Source organism: Melanerpes formicivorus, unplaced genomic scaffold (genome assembly GCF_026170545.1).
Source record: "Melanerpes formicivorus ecotype bairdi unplaced genomic scaffold, bMelFor1.0.p_v2 SCAF_3, whole genome shotgun sequence".
Classification (NCBI taxonomy): Eukaryota; Metazoa; Chordata; class Aves; order Piciformes; family Picidae; genus Melanerpes; species Melanerpes formicivorus.
In genome coordinates this window covers 34,370,413-34,395,383 of record NW_027142355.1, presented here as the reverse complement: position 1 = coordinate 34,395,383, position 24,971 = coordinate 34,370,413, and the positions used below count along the sequence as shown (strand labels likewise).

The 24,971-nt window shown below is 41.2% G+C and overlaps 1 protein-coding gene across 2 annotated transcripts in view; it reads right to left on the bottom strand.

Moving 5' to 3' along the window:
- Positions 1–8,573: 8,573 nt before the first annotated feature.
- Positions 8,574–24,971, bottom strand: part of TMEM117 (transmembrane protein 117) — a 304,918-nt gene continuing 288,520 nt past the window's right edge. For both annotated transcript variants that reach the window (XM_068170301.1, XM_068170303.1), the window contains exon 8: positions 8,574–9,547. In XM_068170301.1, coding sequence (XP_068026402.1) covers positions 8,907–9,547 — 641 coding nt within the window. In that variant the 3' untranslated portion in view covers positions 8,574–8,906. The remainder of the gene's footprint in view (positions 9,548–24,971) is intronic.

Genomic DNA, 24,971 nt, shown 5'->3' with positions numbered 1-24,971 from the left:
ACATTAAGCAAAACAACCCCCCCGGCCAGCCAAGTCTTCTCCCACATTACATGCAGTCTTTGGTTTCTAATTTGTTTTTCCTTTTGGAGACCAGCTCTAACAGTCCTGTGTGTGCAGACATACACGAGGCCAGTAATGGAAAGTCAATAGGAATGCAAGACTGAGAAGGAGAAGTCTTTTTTTCAGTTAATCTAAATGATTATTCATTTAATAAAGATCACAGTATGGTTGCATAGGTTAATGACTCAGGCAATTGCATAAGCTCAGCTATTCAATTTGTTTCCTACTGACCACTCCAAATAGGTTTTCCAAAAATGCAATAATCCATTCTATTAATGGGTGCTACTGGTTCCTCTAGATGAAATATCATAAAGTATGACTATTTCATGAGTAATTTTAAGCATTCACTCAAGGTAATTGATTACATGAGTCAAGGATTGCAAATAGAAGAGATAATTGACTTCTTCAATATGCAAATAGAGTACCAAGCAATAAACAGATACCAGTTATATCGGTATGAAATATAATTACAATTAACTTCAGCCTCACAATTAAACTGTCTTGATTTTCTTCAGTGCTTGCATACCATTTTCTGCTTTCATTTATGTCTGTGCAGCATCTAGTGAAAGCTGGTGTGGATTCACTCCCATAGGACAGAGTGTATCTGAACAGAGCCATGCTCACATCTTGGTAGCTTTGGCTTCACACTGAGTCACTTGTCAAGGTTTGCACACTGATCATTCCCACTTATTACTAGAGGGAACTCCCTTTTAGAGATTTCTAGCAGTGGTAACATTTTTACAGCAATATTGAGAATATTTTGGAACAAGTCACTCAGGGAGATTGTGCAGTCTCCATCCTTGGATGTTTTCAAGACCTGCAAAGAAAAACCAAGAGCATTTGGTTTAAGCTCAAAGCTGACTGGAATTTGTGCAAGAGCCTGGATACAAATCCCTTCCAATCTGAATTATCTTATGAACCTATGAAAGTGAGAGGAAGATAAGCAGAGAAGAAAGGAGGAGTCTGAATGGAAAATGCAGAGTGATTTTGAGGATGTTGAGAATCAGAGATCTAAATAGTGGGAAATGGGAGGAAAAGATTCCATGGGGGAAAAAGAGATAAAATAGTTGGTAGCTGAAGAAATGTCCTGATCCACCTCTAACTGCCTCTGAAAGATGACAGAAAGGAGAAAGCAAAAAAGCAGACAATATTGACTTTGTAGAAAGAAAAATTGCTTTTCACTTTTGGCTACTATAACTTTGTATTTCTTATTTTCCTGACATTAGGTAGGATTTACACCATGACCAGCCACACCAACAGTACTTGTCTGACTGAAAAGAAAAAAGGAGCCTCCTCTTCCTTAAAATCTCCAGCTTTGAAGCTATGCCAAGCAGGACACACTGGGCTAAAAGTCCCTTTCTCCCTGGAACTGAAGAGCGAGAATGAAGGCAGACTTGAGGAAAACATCTATTATTAATTTCATGTGGCTCACGTTTCCTTTGAATGCAGCTGAGAGCAAGGCAGGTTCCTTGCAACAGAAGAGGCAGGGTGCTGGTGGTTTTAAAGTTGCATCTTCTAAAATAACTACAAGTTAAAAAAACGACCTCTGTAAACATTCCTTTGTAATGCTACATGGAGGGATCTGGTTAGAAGGACCCCAAACCTTTCTGTATGTACCATACAGTATTGCAATGGTGATGCTTGCACTAGATCTGTCCTTAGCTTGTGGCAGAGCCTTAGGAAAGGTACCTGTTGCTGCTTTGGCAGAATCTCCTTGGCTGGGCAGAGGTTGTTTACAGATGGTGCTGCATCAGTAGCAGCAATTATGGGCCTTTGGTGGGTGATTCGTGCTTTAGGTCACAGACAATAAAAATTTATTGGAAATAAAAAACAGAGGAATGAAACAGACTTGAGGGAGGAAAGCATTAAAAGAAAAATAAGAAAAAAAGAAAAAGAAGAAGAGAAGAAGCAATTCAGTATGCAGTGCTCCAGATGTTACAAAGCAGCATGAGAACCAGGTCTATAACCTGCCTGCAGGAATCATATAAGCTGCTCTTCCAGAGACCCCAACTGCTTCACACCAAATGAAAAGCATGAGATTACGAGCACCTCTGTGACTGTGCTGCTGCTCTGACATGTATTTCTGAAAGAATTTGATGATACTTCACTCCCCATTGCAAAGCAGTTGGATTCGTGCTTTTCCTCTCTCCAATAAGGAGTTGGCTGTGCAAAGTACTAGCCTCTTGGGTTTCCTCTTTCTAAGTTTCTTCATAGTTTCATAGTTTCATAGTTTCATAGTTTCATTCAGGGTTGGAAGGGACCACAAGGATCATCTAGTTCCAACCCCCCTGCCATGGGCAGGGACACCCCACACTACATCAGGCTGGACAGAGCCTCATCCAGCCTGCTCTTAAACACCCCCAGGGATGGGGCCTCGACCACCTCCCTGGACAACCCATTCCAGGGTTTCACCACTCTCATGGTGAAGAACCTCCTCCTCACATCTAGCCTGAATCTCCCCACCTCCAGCTTCATTCCATGCTTCCCTGCTTCCCATTCCAAAAACTATCCCTTTCCCCCAAACAGTGAGCAGCCACCGACACACACAGCTCATCCAGAAGTGTTAGTAGGAAGTGAAGATGGTGTTAAAACCTAGTCACCCAGAAAAGCTACTCACCCAGAAGTCATCTGGAAACTGAGAATTGTTTGTGAGTGTTTGGGAACAGAGGCTTGCTGCTTCTGTTTCAATATCTGAAGGGAATTGAAAGGATTTCAAGTGATTTGCTCTCTCTCTCCATTTCTCCCCTTGTGTTCCTATGAAACAGGACTTCCATTTGATCTGCCTCTGTAACAGTCACATAAGCCATTCTCCTCCCTTAAGGCTGTGGGACTTACAGACCAGACTTTCTCCTTTTGCCTGCCCTTGGTTGTCTTGGAGTTAGCATATTAGTCATTGACATGCCATATCTTATCCAGAAAATTCAGGATCCCCATAGGACAGTTTAGAGTGCAGAGGAAAATGAACAACCCCATTGTCTTTTGGGACTTAGAATGGATGGACAGGAGAGAGACTGTATGGTAGAGGAGGTGCTGTGTCCAGTGTTATGCAGTGACATCTCTGCTGATAAAGGGACTGCAACTGTTTATTAAAAAATACAATTTGAAACCTTGCCTGTCACTGTCCATAATCCCAAGCACAAGGTCATTCTAACATCTGATAAATGTGTATTTTGCCTATATCCTTCACCAGGCAGCGACAAGTGAATCAACTTTGTTCTTATTCACAGTTTGGTCTGTCTAATTTTTATGGTTCCTGTAATTTGCTCAAAGTTTAAAATGCAACCTGAAAAGCTGAAACATTCTGCTTTCAGGACTGTAACTACTTCAACTTTATCGCCTGAGATAAAAAGTCCTCTCCCACTGAGGCCCTTCTAGGAGGTTGTTAAAATTAAGGGCAGTGTATTAAAAATCTGTTAAATCTTTTACTAGTGAGTCATAACCTGTTCACTTGTGGGAAAATGAGTCTGCTAGGCTAGTAAGTACCTGAATTTCTGCCTTTCTAGTCTTTGAGAGGTGTCTGCTCTTTGTTTCCAGGTGGTTGTCACTGCAGGAAAACCAGTAATTTAATGCATGCAGTACAGCAGCCCAGAGTGTGATGATACTGGCAGGAGAGGACAGGAATCTTTCAGAATGGAACAAATATACTTTCTGCATAAATTAGACAAAGATGTAATTTGGGGAAGAAGATCTAGAGCTAAATGTTCTTTTTAGGTTCGATATTTTCTAGGCAATAGACATGAAGGCAGAGGAGATCAAGCGACCTGAGGTAAGTAATTCATGGAGTGATGCAGAATAAAGAGGGCAGTAGTAAATTGTCTGCTTGAAAGACTCAGCAGTTTGCCCCAACAGAATCATCTAATCTCTAGGCTCCTAACATACATACATGTCTTACACAATTGGCTTTTAGACATACATCTACACTTCCATAAGCATGAATATTGTATTTAAAGTACTTTCTACCAACATTTTTACCTTCTATTTGCTCCATGTCATTTCCATTTCAGCAAAGGTAATTGTTGAGGATGCTGAGGCAATTTATAGGCACCTCTGGGCTCATAAATCTTGTGTGCTTATCCTAGAGATATCTCTTCTGTGTACGCTATTTTAGGCAGCAACTGCCATCCATCACTGTGTATCTCTGGCAAAAAAAAGACCTATTGTACCAAATCTGATCTCTGACAAAGCAGACGCAGGCCAGCCCTGTAGCGATGACAGCTGCTAGCTGGTTTGTTAGAGGGGGCAGAATGGAAACTTCCGTGTGTTCTTTAACCTCCTCGGGAGAAGAAAAATAAATACTAAAAAAAAATTGTGTAATAGTCAGACTTTCAGAAAAAGGTCAACCATCCATATCAAGGGTGCAGTGATGAAGCCTAGACTAGAAAGCATTTCAGAATGTTTTGAGTGGGAAAAGCATTTCTGATTATGCATAATGAACAATAGTTAATGAATATGCTTGGGGGAAGCCTATTTCCATTTCAAGTAACCAATTTTAGCCTCCTCGTTAGCTACTCAGTCTGTCATAGACCCTAATCCTAGAGTCCATGGAGGAAGACAAGTTGTGTCAAGAGATCTGGTGTTCCTCTGGGGTCTGTAATGGGTCTGATGCTATTTAATACCTTCATCAATGACACAGTGCACCCTTAGTATCTGACATCGAGCTGAGGGACAAAATGCCAATTAGAGGGACCTGAACAAACTCAAGAAGTTGGCCCATGTGAGCCCTGTGACATTCAACAATGCCACATGAAAGGTCCTGCATGTGGGTCAGAGCAATCCCTGGTATCAATGCACAGATGAAGGGATTGAGAACAGCCCTGTAAAGAACTTGTGTGCAGTGCTGGATGAAAAGCCAGACATTAGCTGTCAACATGTGCTCCTAGCCCAGAAGCCCAACCACAGCAAAAGAAGCCAGGCAGCAGGACAAAGGAGGTGATTCAGCCTCTCTATTGTGCTCTGGCGAGATCCACCTGGAGTACTGTGTCCAGCTCTGGAGTCCTCAGCACAATAAAGAATGGACCGGTTGGAGTGGGTCGAGATCAGGCCAACATAAATTATCAGAGAGCTAGAACCACCTCTCCTATGAAGAAAGCCTGAGAGACATGGGACTGTTCAGCATGGAGACGAAAAGGCTTCTTATTGTGGCATTTCACTACTTGAAGGGGACCTGTATGAAAGATGAAAGATGGTCTTATTAGCAGGCCCTGTTGGGTTAGGACAACTAGTAATGGTTTTAAACCAAAGGAGGGTAGATTTAGACTAAATATATGGAAGAAGTTTTTTAGAATGAGGGTAGTGAACCGCTGGCATAGGTTGCCCAGAGACATGATGGATGTCCCATCCCCAGAAATATTCAAGATCAGGTTGGACGGGTCTCTGAGTGACCTGATCTAGTTAGAATAGAATAGAATAGAATAGAATAGAATAGAATAGAATAGAATAGAATAGAATAGAATAGAATAGAATAGAATAGAATAGAATAGAATAGAATAGAATAGACCTGGTTAGAAGAGACCTTCAAGATCATTGCATCCAACCCACCATCCAACACCATCCAATCAACTAAACCATGGCACCAAGAACTCCATCAAGTCTCCTCCTAAACACCTCCAGTGATGGTGACCCTGGTTAGGCCACACCTTGAGTACTGCGTCCAGTTCTGGGCCTCTCAGTTTAGGAAAGATGTTGAGTTGCTGGAACGTGTCCAGAGAAGGGCAACAAAGTTGGTGAGGGGTTTGGAGCACAAGCCCTATGAGGAGAGGCTGAGGGAGCTGGGGTTGCTTAGCCTGGAGAAGAGTAGGCTCATGGGAGACCTTCTTGCTCTCTACAACTACCTGAAGGGAGGTTGTATCCAGGTGAGGGTTGGTCTCTTCTCCCAGGCAACCAGCACCAGAACACAAGGACACAATCTTAAGCAGCACCAGGGGAGGTTTAGACTGGATGTTAGGAAGAAATTCTTCATAGAGGGAGTGATTTGCCATTGGAATGGGCTGCCAAGGGAAAGATGTCCCTCCTCATTGCAGAGGCTTTAAAGTAGATGACCTTTAAAATTTCTTCTGACCCAAACCATTTGATGACTCTAAGACAGAGGATGACTTTACATTAATGGCTCAGCTCAGGAAAGGAATTTAGATTTTAGCCACATACTCTCCCCTGATTCAAAGTGCATGGTCTGCACATGAATGAGATTTCTCCAAAAGGTACTCCAGCCACTACTGTGCAGTCAGTTTGTAAGGACCAGATAAGAGATAAACTGAACTAAAATCCTGAAACGCACAAGCCGCGAGTACTGCTTCACTCCACAACCCCATTCCTGTGTGTTGTGTCACGTACTAATGCAGAGATAAATGACTAAGTGTGGTACTGAATCACCTTTAGGGTGTTCAGGTCCCAAATCTCTGCCTGCTTCAGAAGGAGCTTAGCATAAGCCTAGCCAGCTAACTCAGGCTTCTCAAACTTAACACGGGGAGCAGAGAGTGGAAAGACTCCTTTCTTCTCTCATCTGTGTCTGTGTTTACAAATGAGCCTCCCACACAACTCAGGAGTCCTTCCTCCTTTAATTAAATTGATGAGTTGACCACGGTGAATGCCTACACTGAATCTTTTAACTTCTTTAGAATTCATGACATAAACAGCCCCTCTGCTTGACCATTAATTTAAATACTCATGCAAAATCCAGGATTACTTGATGCTTTTCTCCCTTTCATGCAGGTTTATAATGACCTTAAAGGCATTAACTTAATGTGAGGTCACAGAATTATTTTAGCTGTGGATCAGCTGCTTAATAGCAGTTTTCTAGGAGTCATGTAATCATGCAGAGTGTAAGGCTCAAGTAATTCTTTCATTTTCTGCCTACATATTAATGGATTTAACCACTCCTATGCACGAAAAGGAGAAATGAGTTAATGATTTTCAGCACTTGGGCTTACAGTATCCAAAACACACAGAGAAGCATGGATCTGCAAAAGGAATCTGCTATTTCTGTAACTACTTAAGAAATCAAACGCTGCTTGAAAGTCAGACATCAATATAGGCACCTCTTATATAGTACAAGCACGATCTCACAGTGTTTTACCATTAGTAATTAATGGCTTCTCTTTGACTATATGTCAATTAAATAAGCTTCTGGGCTGCAGCCTGCAAAAGCTAACTGATGTATTTTTAGTGGCGACTTTTAACGGATACAAATTTAGTCCAATTCTAAAACGAATTTTCGCCTGCTGAAATATTAAACGTTTCCTAAGCAAAATATTTGATTTTGACATTGCTGGGAAACTGCCTCCCTTTTTCCAGTGTCAGATATTTTCATGATTTAAAACAGGACAACGCATGTGTGAAAGGCTTTCTGAAACTGCAAAACTAACAGAGTATGTTCCTGCCTCATAATAAACAATTGTCGAACGATGCTTATTAAAATTAGCTCTCAAGTGACAGTTAATAAATGCATAGCTCTGTGATGCATGCTAAATCCAGCATTCCAAAAACTTAAAAGCAGATAGATCAAAACAAGGGAGATAAAAAGCCACAGAGACAAAAATACGGCAATGCCAGTGAACGACAGAAAAATAATTCAGACTGAAAAAACTAACTTATTATTTAGTAACTTGTAACAACAATTTATAGAACTAAATTAGAGGCAAATCAGAGTCTTCCTGATGTTTTAGATGTGCGGTTTCTCCAGTGCCTATAGTTTGATCATACGGCAGAGGGATTCACGTTACAAAGTCCCCTTCAAAAAAAAAGAAAAAGCAAACCCCAGTTTCTCTGTGTTTCTGCTTCCAGGTTACGCTTGTTCATGGATCATTAATGAAGGAAAGAACAAAAAAAAAAAGAGTACAGTAAATTTCAACTCTTAATCTAGTTTTATTAAAATGGCTAAACATTTCTTCAGTAGTTGGAGAAGTTAGACTATCGGTGTGTAGTGCGTTTTGTTTCACATACGCCCAGACCATGTCTGCACCGAACTGCGCAAAACCCTGGATTTAATGAGTATTGTGTCCTTTGATGTGATCACTCCATTGGCTCTTTGAAGTTGGATGGGATTGGTGTGACCGACGCAAAGAAATACTTCAACCATGTACTTTCACCTCTGTTTCTAAAAGGTGAAGAGCAAAACTTTTCATCAAGGAGCAGTTTATCTTTAATTATGAAAAATATAATTAGGCATTATCGCCTAATTGCTGTTACTGATGGAGAAAGTCATATTTTCACAAGTAGTGACCCATGCTGTATTATCACTCTGCTGTTGACTGCAAAACGAATCTCTATTTGTGTTTGGCAGCTGGCCAGCAAAAATTAAAAGGTAATCAACATGCTTCTCCGCAGTCCGGTCATCAAAGTCACTGGCTTCACAGATGAACAAATAACAAAGTCAAGTTGTGATATCCTAATGGAAACTCTTCTTTAGGAATAACTGTATTTACCTCCTCTGTCAAGACATCAAATGATACTTGAAATAACCATATACAAAAAAGCTCTGCAAAATAGAATAGAAGAACTGTGCTATACATCTGGTGTTGAGTTAAAAAACAGTTTAATGTCTCAAGGCACCACCACGGTAGAATTTTATACCTGCAGGTAATCCTCTAATACACTATTATACAGATAATGCATTAATAAATAGCTTGTGCAATTTTGGGAAGCAATCTATAAAGGAATGTTAGATATACAGTAGGCACGTCCTAAAATACAAATAAAACCCCCAAATTCCTAGAAAAAGCATGCGGAGCACCTTTTGGTATAGGTTGAGTTTCTTATTCTAAACACTATGTAAATCTTAGCTTACAAAAGGTAAAACTGAAATCTTCTAGTAACTGCTGATTTAAACTGAGTTTCCCGGGTGCTTGCCTCTATGTCACAGGATTACTCTTAGGGACAGAGGACTCTGGTGCGGGCTGTAAAGGACTATCCTGTTCGTTCAGTTGTGCGTTCAAGTTTTCCGAAGTTAGAAGAGAAGAATTAAAAACTATTTCACTTAAGTCTGATTTTATAGATACGAGGTGGGGTTCTTGAAAACTTAGTGGTTCTTCTACCAACACCTGTGTATTCTCTCGTGTCATTCCCATATCAGACGGTGACTTCCGTTTCATTCTTGTGTATGATTTGTCTAAATTCTCCATGCCTTGGTCAGTTTTCTGAAAGCGCCCAAAGAACCAGATGAAGAAACCAAACAAAGCAAAAGCCAGCAAGCTTGGGATAAAAGCCAGGCATTTGACATCAAGGCTAGAGCCTGTGAATCTGCTGTGCAAGAACATGTCTCCTTCAGCATAGCTCCGGTTGGTTAGTGGGTTGGTGTTATTGGATCTCCACTCCCAAGATAACTTAGTTCTATTAAGATCTTTCAAGCTTTCTGAGTCCTTCACTGTGTAGATCTTCTGTCCAGGACCAATATATTGACCATATTCATGTGGTTTGTAAAATATTTGGTTCTTCCACATATTCAGATCCAAGATTAAAACGAGGAAGATAATTCCATAGTTAAACCATTTGCCTGTTTGGAAAGAGAAAATTCTGTCATTTGATATATCCATTTGAGAAGCAGTACAAATGCAGTCATATGTAAAAGCCACCCAGCAGGGGGGAAAAAAGTTAACACAATTATTTATCTGTAAAGCAAAGTCAGGGTACAATTTCAACCATAGTCAGATTTGTGTTGAATATCCCCCTGTTATTTTACAATTAGGTCTGGGCACATAACAACATGATTGTTGTTTGGAGTAAAACAAAGTTGTAGTAAAATTTCCACCATAGTCAGATTGGCTTTCTGGGCACTTGCAGCCCAGAAAGTCAATCAGATCCTGGGCTGCATCAAGAGAAATGTGGTCAGCAGGCCAAAGGAGGTGATTTTCCCCCTCTACTCAGCTCTGGTGAGACCCCACCTGGAGTACTGAATCCAGTTCTGGAGCCCCTATTACAAGAGGGATATGGATGTGCTGGAATGGGTCCAGGGAAGGGCCACGAGGATGATCAGAGGGCTGGAGCACCTCTCCTATGAGGACAGACTGAAAGAGTTTGGGCTGTTCAGTCTGGAGAAGAGAAGGTTCTGAGGTGACCTAATTGTGGCCTTCCAGTATCTGAAGGGGGCCTACAGGAAGGCTGGGGAGGGACTTCTCAGGATCTCAGGTAGTGATAAGACTAGGGGGAATGGAATGAAGCTGGAGGTGGGGAGATTCAGGCTAGATGTGAGGAGGAGGTTCTTCACCATGAGAGTGGTGAAACCCTGGAATGGGTTGTCCAGGGAGGTGGTTGAGGCCCCGTCCCTGGAGGTGTTTAAGACCAAACTGTATGAGGCTCTGGCCAGCCTGATCTAGAGTGAGGTGTCCCTGCCCATGGCAGGGGGGTTAGAACTAGATGATCCTTGTGGTTCCTTCCAACCCAGACTGATTCTATGTTGAATATCCCCTACTATTTTACAATTAGGTCTGGGCACATAACAACATGATTTTGTAACAGAAGTGCAGCAGTATATCAATTGAATTCACATGGCAGTTTGCAGGTGACCTGTTGATTAGACCATTAAGTGATGCAGTTTAGATCAATAAAACTAAAAAAGCATTCATTCCAGATCTTAAAAAATATTAACTTGTAAATTTTCCATGAAGAAGCCGTATGTGATAAAACTATTTATAAGCCGGGAATGATAAAGTGCCTGAAGTTTTTGGGGTTGGTATTTATGTGAATTTAAAGAGTACACACACACTTATTGTTTGATATACTGACCATGGTGTGCAGACATATTCGGGGGAGGTAATTGGATAAACTGTGATTTAGAGATATTACGTCCTTGAGAAAGAGCAAGGGCTGATTATCGCCTTGGGAGGCTAGTCAGCTTGATTTTTCCTATAGTCTCTGTAGTAAGAAACTCCTCCAAGGAGTGACTCATAGTCTAACATTAAGCTCCTGCAATACTGGAGGAGGAAATCTTTCTCCTTTTATTATTTAAAATTGCTCTTTTGCATGATTCCTTCAGGCATCTAAAAGACATTAAGGGTAACTTTAAAGCAGGCCCAACTTTGCAATTGCATAAGTAGGTGCTGACATAAATGAACTCCAGGTGTACCTGGTTAAATGAATACACATCAAGAAATTACATTATTTTCATAGTCAAAGTATCTCATACATTCTAACTGGACATATGATAAGATCTTACCTCTACAGGGATGACTGGCACCACCCAAGAACCCAGCAAATCTACCTATCAGACTTATGTGAAAAGACTTCCATAAAGCTATGTTCCTGCTGGTGATGAATGATCTATGCAGGCATCATATACAGTAGTATGTTTCAAGTGCCAAAGAAAGGGAATGTATCATCAGAGTACATAGATTCACAGAATCACAGAATTGTTAGGGTTGGAAGGGACATCAAGGATCATCTAGTTCCAAACCCCTTGCCACGGCAGGGACACTTTCCACTAGATCAGGTTGCCCAGAGCCTCATCCAGCCTGGCCTTAAAATCTTCCAGAGACAGGGCTTCCACTACCTCCCTGGGCAACCTGTTCCAGTGTCTCACCACCCTCAAGGTGAAGAGCTTCTTCGTAATGTCTAATCTAAATCTCCTCTAGCTTGGATCCATTCCCCCTAGTCCTATCACTACCTGACACCCTAAAAAGTCCCTCAACAGCTTTCTTGTAGCCTACCTTCAGATACTGGAAGGCCACAATAAGGTCTCCGTGGAGCCTTCTCTTCTCCAAACTGACCAACCCCAACTCTCCCAGCCTGTCTCCATAGGAGAGATGCTCCAGTCCTCTGATCATCCTCACGGCCCTACTCTGGACACATTCCAGCATGTCCAGATCTTTGTTGTAATAGGGCCTGCAGAACTGGACACACAACTTCAGGTGGGGTCTCATGAGAGCAATGTAGAGGGGGAGAGTCACCTCTCTCGACCTGCTGGCCACACTTCTCTTGATGCAACCCAGGATATGGTTGGCTTTCTGGGCTGCAGATTCCAGTTCCTGAATATCTGTGTCCCCAAATTGTATGGCCAGAATGCCCCAGGAGGGTAAGCAGGGCAACTCCTTGTATGTCAGCAGTTGTGTTTAATAGTCCTCTTCAGTCTACTTAAATTGAAAATGAACAAGAATATTCTCTTGTAGTTTTGTCACTACACAGAAATCAAACTGCCCTGAATAGATCTTGCAGCCAATCCTGTTCACACAATTCCTGAATAAGTTATCTATATTTTTTCTGCATTGTCATCTATATTATAATTGATCTGTTAAGGAAAACTACAGATTTAGAAGATTACCATCACATTTTATACTATTTAAGTTTCTTAATTCAGCACCAGGACAGTGAAAACAATGCTGAATTATGAAATACAATAACAAATGATGCAATATAAATTGATGCTGTTTCCTGTGGAGTTTTGCCCTATATTTCCTGTATTTCCATCATCAGAATAACCTGAGCTTCCTCATCATGCACAACCTTTCAGACAGAGACAGAAAATACCTCACAGAATATTTCTTACAGAATATATAGTAGTAGAATGATGGGCTGACATATTCACTGATCAATTGGCTGATTTATCTCTTCTTATTCCCCAGCTGGACACTAACTTAGATGATTCTCTTTTACCTAACCACCATAATAAAATACAACGATAGTCTCTTTATTTCTCAGATTCTCACCCTCTGAAAAAGTGTTTTTGAAACTCACAGGCTCAAAAGTTACTTCATGACAAGTGTTTGAGAGAGTGAGAGTGAAACCAGCCCACACTGAGAACATGATCACATAATACTCATTTCCTTAGGAAAACAGGTTAAACATAAATTACAGTCAAACAGATATCAGAACCATTATGTGTTTATCTATGGCTAGTTAAAAGAAAACTTCAGCTAGACACAGCAAGAGCAAAGATATGTAGGGAAAAGCATATGTTATGGTTTTCTGGAGTTTATGATTCAGATATGACGAACAAAGAAAAAAGATCTAAGACAGAGATGCATTTCAATTATAACTGTTTCATAAAAAGCATGACTTGAAACTCCCTCACTCCGCTCCTAGACAAGGCTTAGGCATGCAGCAGCACAGCCTTAAGCTGTGCTGTTGGCATCATTGGGTCAGTGTGAACTAGGAAAGATAGACAAACATCTTAGACTAAGACACTCCAGTTAACTAAGATGAATTGCACCTTGTATGTCAAAGTAATAGCTAGGTGCCCGAGACCTATCTTTTTTGTAGTTCATCTCTCAAAACTCCTTCAATTTACCATTTCTAGACATTTTTTCAATCCTCTGCATCACTGTCGTGCATGATGAGCTCTATGATTTTTCCTTTTCTTTTGAAAACTCTTGTCACCAGAACCAAATACCATACATGAATAACAGTCTCACTATAACCATATATGAACATAATAGCACCTTTCCACTCCTACTCAGTATTCCCTGTAGCCAAGGGCTGCATTGTTCTACTCAGACACAAAATAACTGGAAGCTAGTGCTGTCTTGGTTACTTGCAGAAAGGATCTCTTCCAGAAATCCATGTATTTTCACCAGCTGAACAAGACACTGACAGTGGTCATTTTTTAAGGAGACTGATAAGGTCTATTAGAGGTTCAGCAACCAGTTCACACTCCCACTTGCAATCTATTTACTGGGCAAAGGAGGCAGACCCTGGAGATCCAAATGTTCCAAGTCAGCTGCTGGTACTTTTATTTTTGTATGTCCACTCTGTAACAGAACAGTCATGTCCTAAAAAAAGAGATCTCGTGTAAACTTCAATCCTTAGCATCCCTCCTGAGGTCAAGAGGAAATGTGAAATTTCCACTTATTAAGACTAGACACAAGTGGCCTCATGCTGTGCAAACGCAGCCAGAAGCTACAGTAGGAAACATTGGCTCTAGCCTCTTATCTCAATTGCAATTTGTGTCTAAAACATTCAAACACCTCTGCAAAACATTCAGGTAGCTTTGCAGTGTGCTTCATATCTTACGTCAGGTTAATGTTATAAGCTAGATATATGCACACAGACCACTCACAGCTGAACTATACCACAAACCCTCTGAGGATTTTCCCCATCTTTGTGCACGCACAGCTTTGTTTTTACCTCTAACCTTCCTATTTTTGCCCACAGGCTCCCCCAGGCTTCCCTGTGAAGGCAACGTTTGGCCTGAATCTCAACACTCTTTTGGTTTAATGCCACAAGGAAGCCACGCCAGACGCTCACCAGCCATGAACGTGAGACTTTCTCCTTTGAGTGGAAGGGCACTCTGGCTAGATCAGCACTCAGAAGCACCTTTATAAACTGCCAGAAAAATCTCCCATCTGTTTTGATACACAAACCTTAACACTTCCTGTAAACTTACCCGCATACCCTGACAACAGATGCTCTGCTGTACTGCTGTTAAAGTCTGCCAGCCAGGCCCCTGAGTGCCTTTTAACCATGAAAGTATCTGAAGTAACAAAATTTACTCTTTACAAATTTCCCTGGGTATTACAGAGCCTAGGACAGACTATGTATTTTCATAAACAGCAGCCCGAGAAGGAAACCACACTCTTAGCAACAAACCGTCTGTCAAGGGAAATCCAGAGGAGTTAAGCAGATGAAGGAGTACAAGCTATTTTTGATGTTCATAGATAAAAGCAGCCATCAAAACAGGATAAAAACATTTAATACTGAGTAGATGCTTGCTAGGAGTTCCTAGATGCAAAGAAATTTCAGGAAAAGGAGGTATTCCAGTTACCAGCAAAAATAAGATATGCTTTTGATAGCAAATTTAAAATTACAATGAAGCGTTATCAGCTACGGGCTGCAGATGTCAATGCAACATTACTGCCAATTTACAAAATTCAGAAATCACAAGTTAGGCCTAAAGAAAGCATGTGATTACTTTACAGTAGCAAGATGGGTTAAAATATACATTTAGTACTGTTTTGTTTATCTGCCTTCTTAGACACAGAGCTACGCTGAAGCAACGTTTCATTTTTTTTCTCTGCGGTCATGACCCTTATGTCGTGAAAGCTGCAATTACCAAGCAGTTGCTGAACTTAGGAGCTAAGACTTTAAGATAGAAAAAGAAAGATGTTAGGACTTGTGACAAAATCAGGACAGCTGGCAACACAGAGCACACAGCTGAAGCAGGTGCAGATGAGGGCCAATGAAGCTGGGGAAGGGCCTGGAGAATAATCCTATGAAGAGCAACTGAAAGAGCTGGGGCTTCTTAGTCTGAGAAAGAGAAGGCTGAAGGGAGATTTCATTGCTGTCTACAACTACCTGAAAGGACATTGTGGAGAGGCTGGTGCTGGTCTCTTCTCACAAGCCTGATCTAGTGTGGGGTGTCCCTGCCCATGGCAGGGGGGTTGGAACTAGACGATCCTTGTGGTCCCTTCCAACCCTGAATGATACTATGATACTATGATACAACAAGAGGGAATGGTCTCAAGCTGTGACTGGCAGGTTTAGACTGGACATTAGGAAAAAAAATTCAGGGAAAGAGTGGTCAGGCATTGGAATGTGCTGCCCAAGGAGGTGGTTGAGTCACCAACCCTAGATGTGTTTAAAGGTCATTTGAATGTGGTGCTTGGGGATATGGTTTAGAGGTAAACCTTGCAGAGTAGGGTTATCGGTTGGACTTGGTGATTCTGAGGGTCTTTTCCAACCTGAATTTTTCTGTGTTTCTGTGAAATCCTTCATGTGTATAGAACTTGCATGAAGCCATTAAACACACACCAACAATGGTCATTATTCCTCATAATGTTGCTTCACTTAAAGCTGCTTTGTGGGACTGTTGCTCATTAGAGCTGTCAGGACTGCTCAGAGAAGTCCTAGGGCTACTCGTATTTACATCAATACACAGCGACCAAAACAGACTGTAAAAGAATTTATGAATAATAAAATTTGCCCAGAAAAAGATGTAAATGTTACTATTTCAGCCATGCCTTATTTCTCCTTGCTATTTGGGAGAAAACAGTTTCCCGTTTCTACACATCAGGGCACAAATCACAGATTTACAGCCGGACTTTATGCCTATAGCAAGTACTAAAATAAATTATATTCAGGCTTTGGTCTTCCTTTCCTGCTTGTTACTAAAAAGAAGTCCTGTGGATAAATTCAACATTCTGGACTTTGCGTATTAAATGACTTCAATACAGCAAGATTCCTGCCATTATCAGTGTCCTGCTCCCATGTGGGAGTAGAATGAGTCCAGATAAGGGCAAAAAAGTTGGTGAGGGGTTTGGAACACAAGCCCTGTGAGGAGAGACTGAGGGAGCTGGGATTGCTTAGCCTGGAGAAGAGGAGACTCAGGGGTGACCTTATTGCTGTCTACAACTACCTGAAGGGAGGTTGTAGACAGGCAGATGATGGTCTCTTCTCCCAGGCAGCCAGTACCAGAACAAGAGGACATAGTCTCAGGCTGCGCCAGGGGAGGTTTAGGTTGGATGTTAGGAAGAAGTTCTATACAGAGAGAGTGATTGCCCATTGGAATGGGTTGCCTGGGGAGGTGGTGGAGTCACCATCATTGGAGGTGTTCAGGAGGAGACTTGATAGGGTGCTTGGTGCCATGGGTTAGTTGTTTAGGTGGGTTGGATTGGTTGATGGGTAGGACGCAATGATCTTGAAGGCGTCTTACAACCTGGTTTATTCTGTGTAACAGTTCTATTCTATGTAACATGTCATCTGCTGCAGTTGCATCCATGTGCATCACTCTCCACCCTCATTATAGATTGCATTCATTTTGTTACATATATATAGAACCAGCTCCTCTTTTCTTTTTATTATCTGCTTGATTTGAGTAGAAAGTTACAAGTATCTACGCAGCCACACAGTAACTAGAGCTTGAAAATTATCCAAGATGATACCCTAACCTAAGACATGAACTTATGGCAAGAACAGATGGTTCAAGCAAAACTTACCCAAAGGGAGGTTCCTGTGCCATGTGTTATGGCTGTTTATTAGATCTCCTAACGGGTGGTGTAGCACTGAGATAAAACAGGCACTCAGTAGACAGAGTACGTGATGTGCAGTCAAATGGATTGATTTGTCTAGTGAATCTATAAATGGATCTTGTTAATGCTGAGCAGGGAAAAATATTCCTCAGCTACTATTCATTAGCTCATCCTCATTAAAGGAACACCTTATTGCCAGAAAATCAGAGAAGTCTTCATTCCTCCCTGCAGAAGACTCTGCAATGTGTAAACATGGTTTCTCTCAGTTGGTCTGTTTTCAAACAGCAGCACTGCTAAGCAGTTGTATTTCTGATCTGTAATTTATGTTCTTTGCTGTTGCCTGTTTATCATCAACACCTGATTCTCTTATACAATGCAAAACTGTTCCTTGTTCTTCAGCCCCTCTTCTACTATCCACTGGTTTTCATCTACATTGATCCTATCCTAAGTTTCTGTATCTGATGGCACAGCCCACCCTACCGCATCTGTCACTGTTCAGGCTCCTCTGTGTACTCACTCCACTACATCTCCTTATACAACAGAATAACTGTGGAGTGTCAGGCAGCCTTGTGGGACCAAGTCCCCCTGAATTCACGCTCTAGTCTTAAGAAGTAGAAACAAGTATTTTCCACTATCCCTGAACACTACATCTATTCATACAAAATACTTGATGCTTCCACTATTTTGTTGTGGATTTTGTTTTCCTCCTGTTTCCCTTCTCTTTTTTCATTCTGATTTGGGAGAGATCATTGTCTCTTTCCCTACACCTTCTAGTCCTGGCCCATGCAATCATTTACTTCATCCTGTTTCATAAACTACTAGTAGCTCAAATGGTCTCACTCAGGTGTGCCCCCTCTGAGTGAGACCATTTCTTTCTTCCTGCTGTCTGTCCGCTCTGTCTCAGCAGAGTACCTACACCCAGTTACATCCCTCTGCAATACTCACCGACCCTTTTGCCTTCCATCCATCAATAGCCAGCACTAACTTCTGCACTCATGTTCTCCTCTTTTCTGGATTTTAATCTGATAGTGCAGAATTCTGCCCCTTTTCTGGATTTTAATCTGATCACTCAGATTTCTGCCCCTTTTCTGGATTTTAATCTGATCACTCAGATTTCTGTCCCTTTTCTGGATTTTAATCTGATCACTCAGATTTCTGCCCCTGTTCTGGATTTTAATCTGATCACTCAGATTTCTGCCCCTGTTCTGGATTTTAATCTGATCACCCAGATTTCTGCCTCTTTTCTGTATTTTAATCTGATCACTCAGATTTCTGCCCCTGTTCTGGATTGTAATCTGATCACTCAGATTTCTGCCCCTGTTCTGGATTGTAATCTGATCGCTCAGATTTCTGCCCCTGTTCTGGATTTTAATCTGATCACCCAGATTTCTGCCTCTTTTCTGTATTTTAATCTGATCACTCAGATTTCTGCCCCTGTTCTGGATTGTAATCTGATCACTCAGATTTCTGCCCCTGTTCTGGATTGTAATCTGATCGCTCAGATTTCTGCCCCTGTTCTGGATTTTAATCTGATCACCCAGATTTCTGCCTCTTTTCTGTATTTTAATCTGATCACTCAGATTTCTGCCCCTGTTCTGGATTGTAATCTGATCACTCAGATTTCTGCCCCTTTTCTGGATTTTAATCTGATCGCTCAGATTTCTGCCCCTGTTCTGGATTTTAATCTGCTCACTCAGATTTCTGCCTTTTTTTCTGGATTTTAATCTGATCACTCAGATTTCTGCCCCTGTTCTGGATTTTAATCTGCTCACTCAGATTTCTGCCCCTGTTCTGGATTTTAATCTGATCACTCAGATTTCTGCCCCTTTTCTGGATTTTAATCTGATCACTCAGATTTCTGCCTTTTTTTCTGGATTTTAATATGACCACTCATATTTCTGCCCCTTTTCTGGATTTTAATCCGATCGCTCAGATTTCTGCCCCTGTTCTGGATTTTAATCTGATCACCCAGATTTCTGCCCCTGTTCTGGATTGTAATCTGATCACTCAGATTTCTGCCCCTGTTCTGGATTGTAATCTGATCACTCAGATTTCTGCCCCTGTTCTGGATTGTAATCTGATCACCCAGATTTCTGCCTCTTTTCTGTATTTTAATCAGATCACTCAGATTTCTGCCCCTGTTCTGGATTGTAATCTGATCGCTCAGATTTCTGCCCCTGTTCTGGATTGTAATCTGATCACTCAGATTTCTGCCCCTGTTCTGGATTTTAATCTGATCACTCAGATTTCTGCCCCTTTTCTGGATTTTAATCTGATCACTCAGATTTCTGCCTTTTTTATTGGATTTTAATCTGATCACTCAGATTTCTGCCCCTGTTCTGGATTTTAATCTGATCACCCAGATTTCTGCCTCTTTTCTGTATTTTAATCTGATCACTCAGATTTCTGCCCCTGTTCTGGATTGTAATCTGATCACTCAGATTTCTGCCCCTGTTCTGGATTGTAATCTGATCGCTCAGATTTCTGACCCTTTTCTGGATTTTAATCTGATTGCTCAGATTTCTGCCCCTTTACTGGACTTTAATCCGATTGCTCAGATTTCTGCCCCTTTTCTGGATTTTAATCCGATTGCTCAGATTTCTGACCCTTTTCTGGATTTTAATCTGACCACTCAGATTTCTGACCCTTTTCTGGATTTTAATCTGATCACACAGATTTCTGCCTTTTTTTCTGGATTTTAATCTGATCACTCAGATTTCTGCCCCTTTTCTGTATTTTAATCTGATCACTCAGATTTCTGCCCCTGTTCTGGATTGTAATCTGATCGCTCAGATTTCTGCCCCTGTTCTGGATTTTAATCTGATCACTCAGATTTCTGCCCCTGTTCTGGATTTTAATCTGATCACTCAGATTTCTGCCCCTGTTCTGGATTTTAATCTGATCACTCAGATTTCTGCCCCTGTTCTGGATTTTAATCTGATCACTCAGATTTCTGCCCCTGTTCTGGATTGTAATCTGATCACTCAGATTTCTGCCCCTGTTCTGGATTTTAATCTGATCACCCAGATTTCTGCCCCTTTTCTGGATTTTAATCTGATCACTCAGATTTCTGCCCCTTTTCTGGATTTTAATCTGATCACTCAGATTTCTGCCTTTTTTATTGGATTTTAATCTGATCACTCAGATTTCTGCCCCTGTTCTGGATTTTAATCTGATCACCCAGATTTCTGCCTCTTTTCTGTATTTTAATCTGATCACTCAGATTTCTGCCCCTGTTCTGGATTGTAATCTGATCACTCAGATTTCTGCCCCTGTTCTGGATTGTAATCTGATCGCTCAGATTTCTGACCCTTTTCTGGATTTTAATCTGATTGCTCAGATTTCTGCCCCTTTACTGGACTTTAATCCGATTGCTCAGATTTCTGCCCCTTTTCTGGATTTTAATCCGATTGCTCAGATTTCTGACCCTTTTCTGGATTTTAATCTGACCACTCAGATTTCTGACCCTTTTCTGGATTTTAATCTGATCACACAGATTTCTGCCTTTTTTTCTGGATTTTAATCTGATCACTCAGATTTCTGCCCCTTTTCTGTATTTTAATCTGATCACTCAGATTTCTGCCCCTGTTCTGGATTGTAATCTGATCGCTCAGATTTCTGCCCCTGTTCTGGATTGTAATCTGATCACTCAGATTTCTGCCCCTGTTCTGGATTTTAATCTGATCACTCAGATTTCTGCCCCTGTTCTGGATTTTAATCTGATCACTCAGATTTCTGCCCCTGTTCTGGATTTTAATCTGATCACTCAGATTTCTGCCCCTGTTCTGGATTGTAATCTGATCACTCAGATTTCTGCCCCTGTTCTGGATTTTAATCTGATCACCCAGATTTCTGCCCCTTTTCTGGATTTTAATCTGATCACTCAGATTTCTGCCCCTGTTCTGGATTTTAATCTGATTGCTCAGATTTCGGCCCCTTTTCTGGATTTTAATCTGAGAACCCAGATTTCTGCCCCTGTTCTGGATTTTAATCTGATCACTCAGATTTCTGCCCCATTCCGGATTTTAATCTGATCACTCAGATTTCTGCCCCTGTTCTGGATTTTAATCGGATTGCTCAGATTTCTGCCCCTGTTCTGGATTTTAATCGGATTGCTCAGATTTCTGCCCGTGTTCTGGATTTTAATCGGATTGCTCAGATTTCTGCCCCTTTTCTGGATTTTAATCGGATTGCTCAGATTTCTGCCCCTTTTCTGGATTTTAATCTGATCACTCAGATTTCTGCCTTTTTTTCTGGATTTTAATCTGATCACTCAGATTTCTGACCCTGTTCTGGATTTTAATCTGATCACTCAGATTTCTGCCTTTTTTTCTGGATTTTAATCCGATCACTCCTATTTCTGCCCCTGTTCTGGATTTTAATCTGATCACTCAGATTTCTGCCCCTGTTCTGGATTTTAATCTGATCACCCAGATTTCTGCCCCTTTTCTGGATATTAATCTGATCACTCAGATTTCTGCCCCTTTTCTGGATTTTAATCTCATCACTCAGATTTCTGCCCCTGTTCTGGATTTTAATCTGAGAACCCAGATTTCTGCCCCAGTTCCGGATTTTAATCTGACCACTCAGATTTCTGCCCCTGTTCTGGAATTTAATCTGATCACTCAGATTTCTGCCCCTGTTCTGGATTTTAATCTGCTCACTCAGATTTCTGCCCCTGTTCTGGATTTTAATCGGATTGCTCAGATTTCTGCCCCTGTTCTGGATTTTAATCTGAGAACCCAGATTTCTGCCCCTTTTCTGGATTTTAATCTGATCGCTCAAATTTCTGCCCCTGTTCTGGATTTTATTCTGATCACCCAGATTTCTGCCCCTTTTCTGGATTTTAATCTGATCACCCAGATTTCTGCCCCTGTTCTAGATTTTATTCTGATCACTCAGATTTCTGCCCCTTTTCTGGATTTTAATCTGATCACCCAGATTTCTGCCCCTGTTCTGGATTTTAATCTGATCGCTCAGATTTCTGCCCCTTTCCTGGATTTTAATCAGATTGCTCAGATTTCTGCCCCTTTTCTGGATTTTAATCAGATCACTCAGATTTCTGCCCCTTTTCTGGATTTTAATCTGATCACTCAGATTTCTGCCCCTGTTCTGGATTTTAATCTGATCACTCAGATTTCTGCCCCTGTTCTGGATTGTAATCTGATTGCTCAGATTTCTGCCCCTGTTCTGGATTTTAATCCGATTGCTCAGATTTCTGACCCTTTTCTGGATTTTAATCTGACCACTCAGATTTCTGACCCTTGTCTGGATTTTAATCTGATCGCTCAGATTTCTGCCCCTGTTCTGGATTTTAATCTGCTCACTCAGATTTCTGACCCTGTTCTCGATTTTAATCGGATTGCTCAGATTTCTGCCCCTGTTCTGGATTTTAATCTGATCACTCAGATTTCTGCCCCTGTTCTGGATTTTAATCTGATCACTCAGATTTCTGCCCCTGTTCTGGATTTTAATCTGATCACTCAGATTTCTGTCCCTTTTCTGGATTTTAATCTGATCACTCAGATTTCTGCCCCTGTTCTGGATTTTAATCTGATCACTCAGATTTCTGCCCCTGTTCTGGATTTTAATCTGATCACCCAGATTTCTGCCTCTTTTCTGTATTTTAATCTGATCACTCAGATTTCTGCCCCTGTTCTGGATTGTAATCTGATCACTCAGATTTCTGCCCCTGTTCTGGATTGTAATCTGATCGCTCAGATTTCTGCCCCTGTTCTGGATTTTAATCTGATCACCCAGATTTCTGCCTCTTTTCTGTATTTTAATCTGATCACTCAGATTTCTGCCCCTGTTCTGGATTGTAATCTGATCACTCAGATTTCTGCCCCTTTTCTGGATTTTAATCTGATCGCTCAGATTTCTGCCCCTGTTCTGGATTTTAATCTGCTCACTCAGATTTCTGCCTTTTTTTCTGGATTTTAATCTGATCACTCAGATTTCTGCCCCTGTTCTGGATTTTAATCTGCTCACTCAGATTTCTGCCCCTGTTCTGGATTTTAACCTGATCACTCAGATTTCTGCCCCTTTTCTGGATTTTAATCTGATCACTCAGATTTCTGCCTTTTTTTCTGGATTTTAATATGACCACTCATATTTCTGCCCCTTTTCTGGATTTTAATCCGATCGCTCAGATTTCTGCCCCTGTTCTGGATTTTAATCTGATCACCCAGATTTCTGCCTCTTTTCTGTATTTTAATCAGATCACTCAGATTTCTGCCCCTGTTCTGGATTGTAATCTGATCGCTCAGATTTCTGCCCCTGTTCTGGATTGTAATCTGATCACTCAGATTTCTGCCCCTGTTCTGGATTTTAATCTGATCACTCAGATTTCTGCCCCTTTTCTGGATTTTAATCTGATCACTCAGATTTCTGCCTTTTTTATTGGATTTTAATCTGATCACTCAGATTTCTGCCCCTGTTCTGGATTTTAATCTGATCACCCAGATTTCTGCCTCTTTTCTGTATTTTAATCTGATCACTCAGATTTCTGCCCCTGTTCTGGATTGTAATCTGATCACTCAGATTTCTGCCCCTGTTCTGGATTGTAATCTGATCGCTCAGATTTCTGACCCTTTTCTGGATTTTAATCTGATTGCTCAGATTTCTGCCCCTTTACTGGACTTTAATCCGATTGCTCAGATTTCTGCCCCTTTTCTGGATTTTAATCCGATTGCTCAGATTTCTGACCCTTTTCTGGATTTTAATCTGACCACTCAGATTTCTGACCCTTTTCTGGATTTTAATCTGATCACACAGATTTCTGCCTTTTTTTCTGGATTTTAATCTGATCACTCAGATTTCTGCCCCTTTTCTGTATTTTAATCTGATCACTCAGATTTCTGCCCCTGTTCTGGATTGTAATCTGATCGCTCAGATTTCTGCCCCTGTTCTGGATTGTAATCTGATCACTCAGATTTCTGTCCCTTTTCTGGATTTTAATCTGATCACTCAGATTTCTGCCCCTGTTCTGGATTTTAATCTGATCACTCAGATTTCTGCCCCTGTTCTGGATTTTAATCTGATCACTCAGATTTCTGCCCCTGTTCTGGATTGTAATCTGATCACTCAGATTTCTGCCCCTGTTCTGGATTTTAATCTGATCACCCAGATTTCTGCCCCTTTTCTGGATTTTAATCTGATCACTCAGATTTCTGCCCCTGTTCTGGATTTTAATCTGATTGCTCAGATTTCTGCCCCTTTTCTGGATTTTAATCTGAGAACCCAGATTTCTGCCCCTGTTCTGGATTTTAATCTGACCACTCAGATTTCTGCCCCATTCCGGATTTTAATCTGATCACTCAGATTTCTGCCCCTGTTCTGGATTTTAATCGGATTGCTCAGATTTCTGCCCCTGTTCTGGATTTTAATCGGATTGCTCAGATTTCTGCCCCTGTTCTGGATTTTAATCGGATTGCTCAGATTTCTGCCCCTTTTCTGGATTTTAATCGGATTGCTCAGATTTCTGCCCCTTTTCTGGATTTTAATCTGATCACTCAGATTTCTGCCTTTTTTTCTGGATTTTAATCTGATCACTCAGATTTCTGACCCTGTTCTGGATTTTAATCTGATCACTCAGATTTCTGCCTTTTTTTCTGGATTTTAATCCGATCACTCCTATTACTGCCCCTGTTCTGGATTTTAATCTGATCACTCAGATTTCTGCCCCTGTTCTGGATTTTAATCTGATCACCCAGATTTCTGCCCCTTTTCTGGATATTAATCTGATCACTCAGATTTCTGCCCCTTTTCTGGATTTTAATCTGATCACTCAGATTTCTGCCCCTGTTCTGGATTTTAATCTGAGAACCCAGATTTCTGCCCCAGTTCCGGATTTTAATCTGACCACTCAGATTTCTGCCCCTGTTCTGGATTTTAATCTGATCACTCAGATTTCTGCCCCTGTTCTGGATTTTAATCTGCTCACTCAGCTTTCTGCCCCTGTTCTGGATTTTAATCGGATTGCTCAGATTTCTGCCCTTGTTCTGGATTTTAATCTGAGAA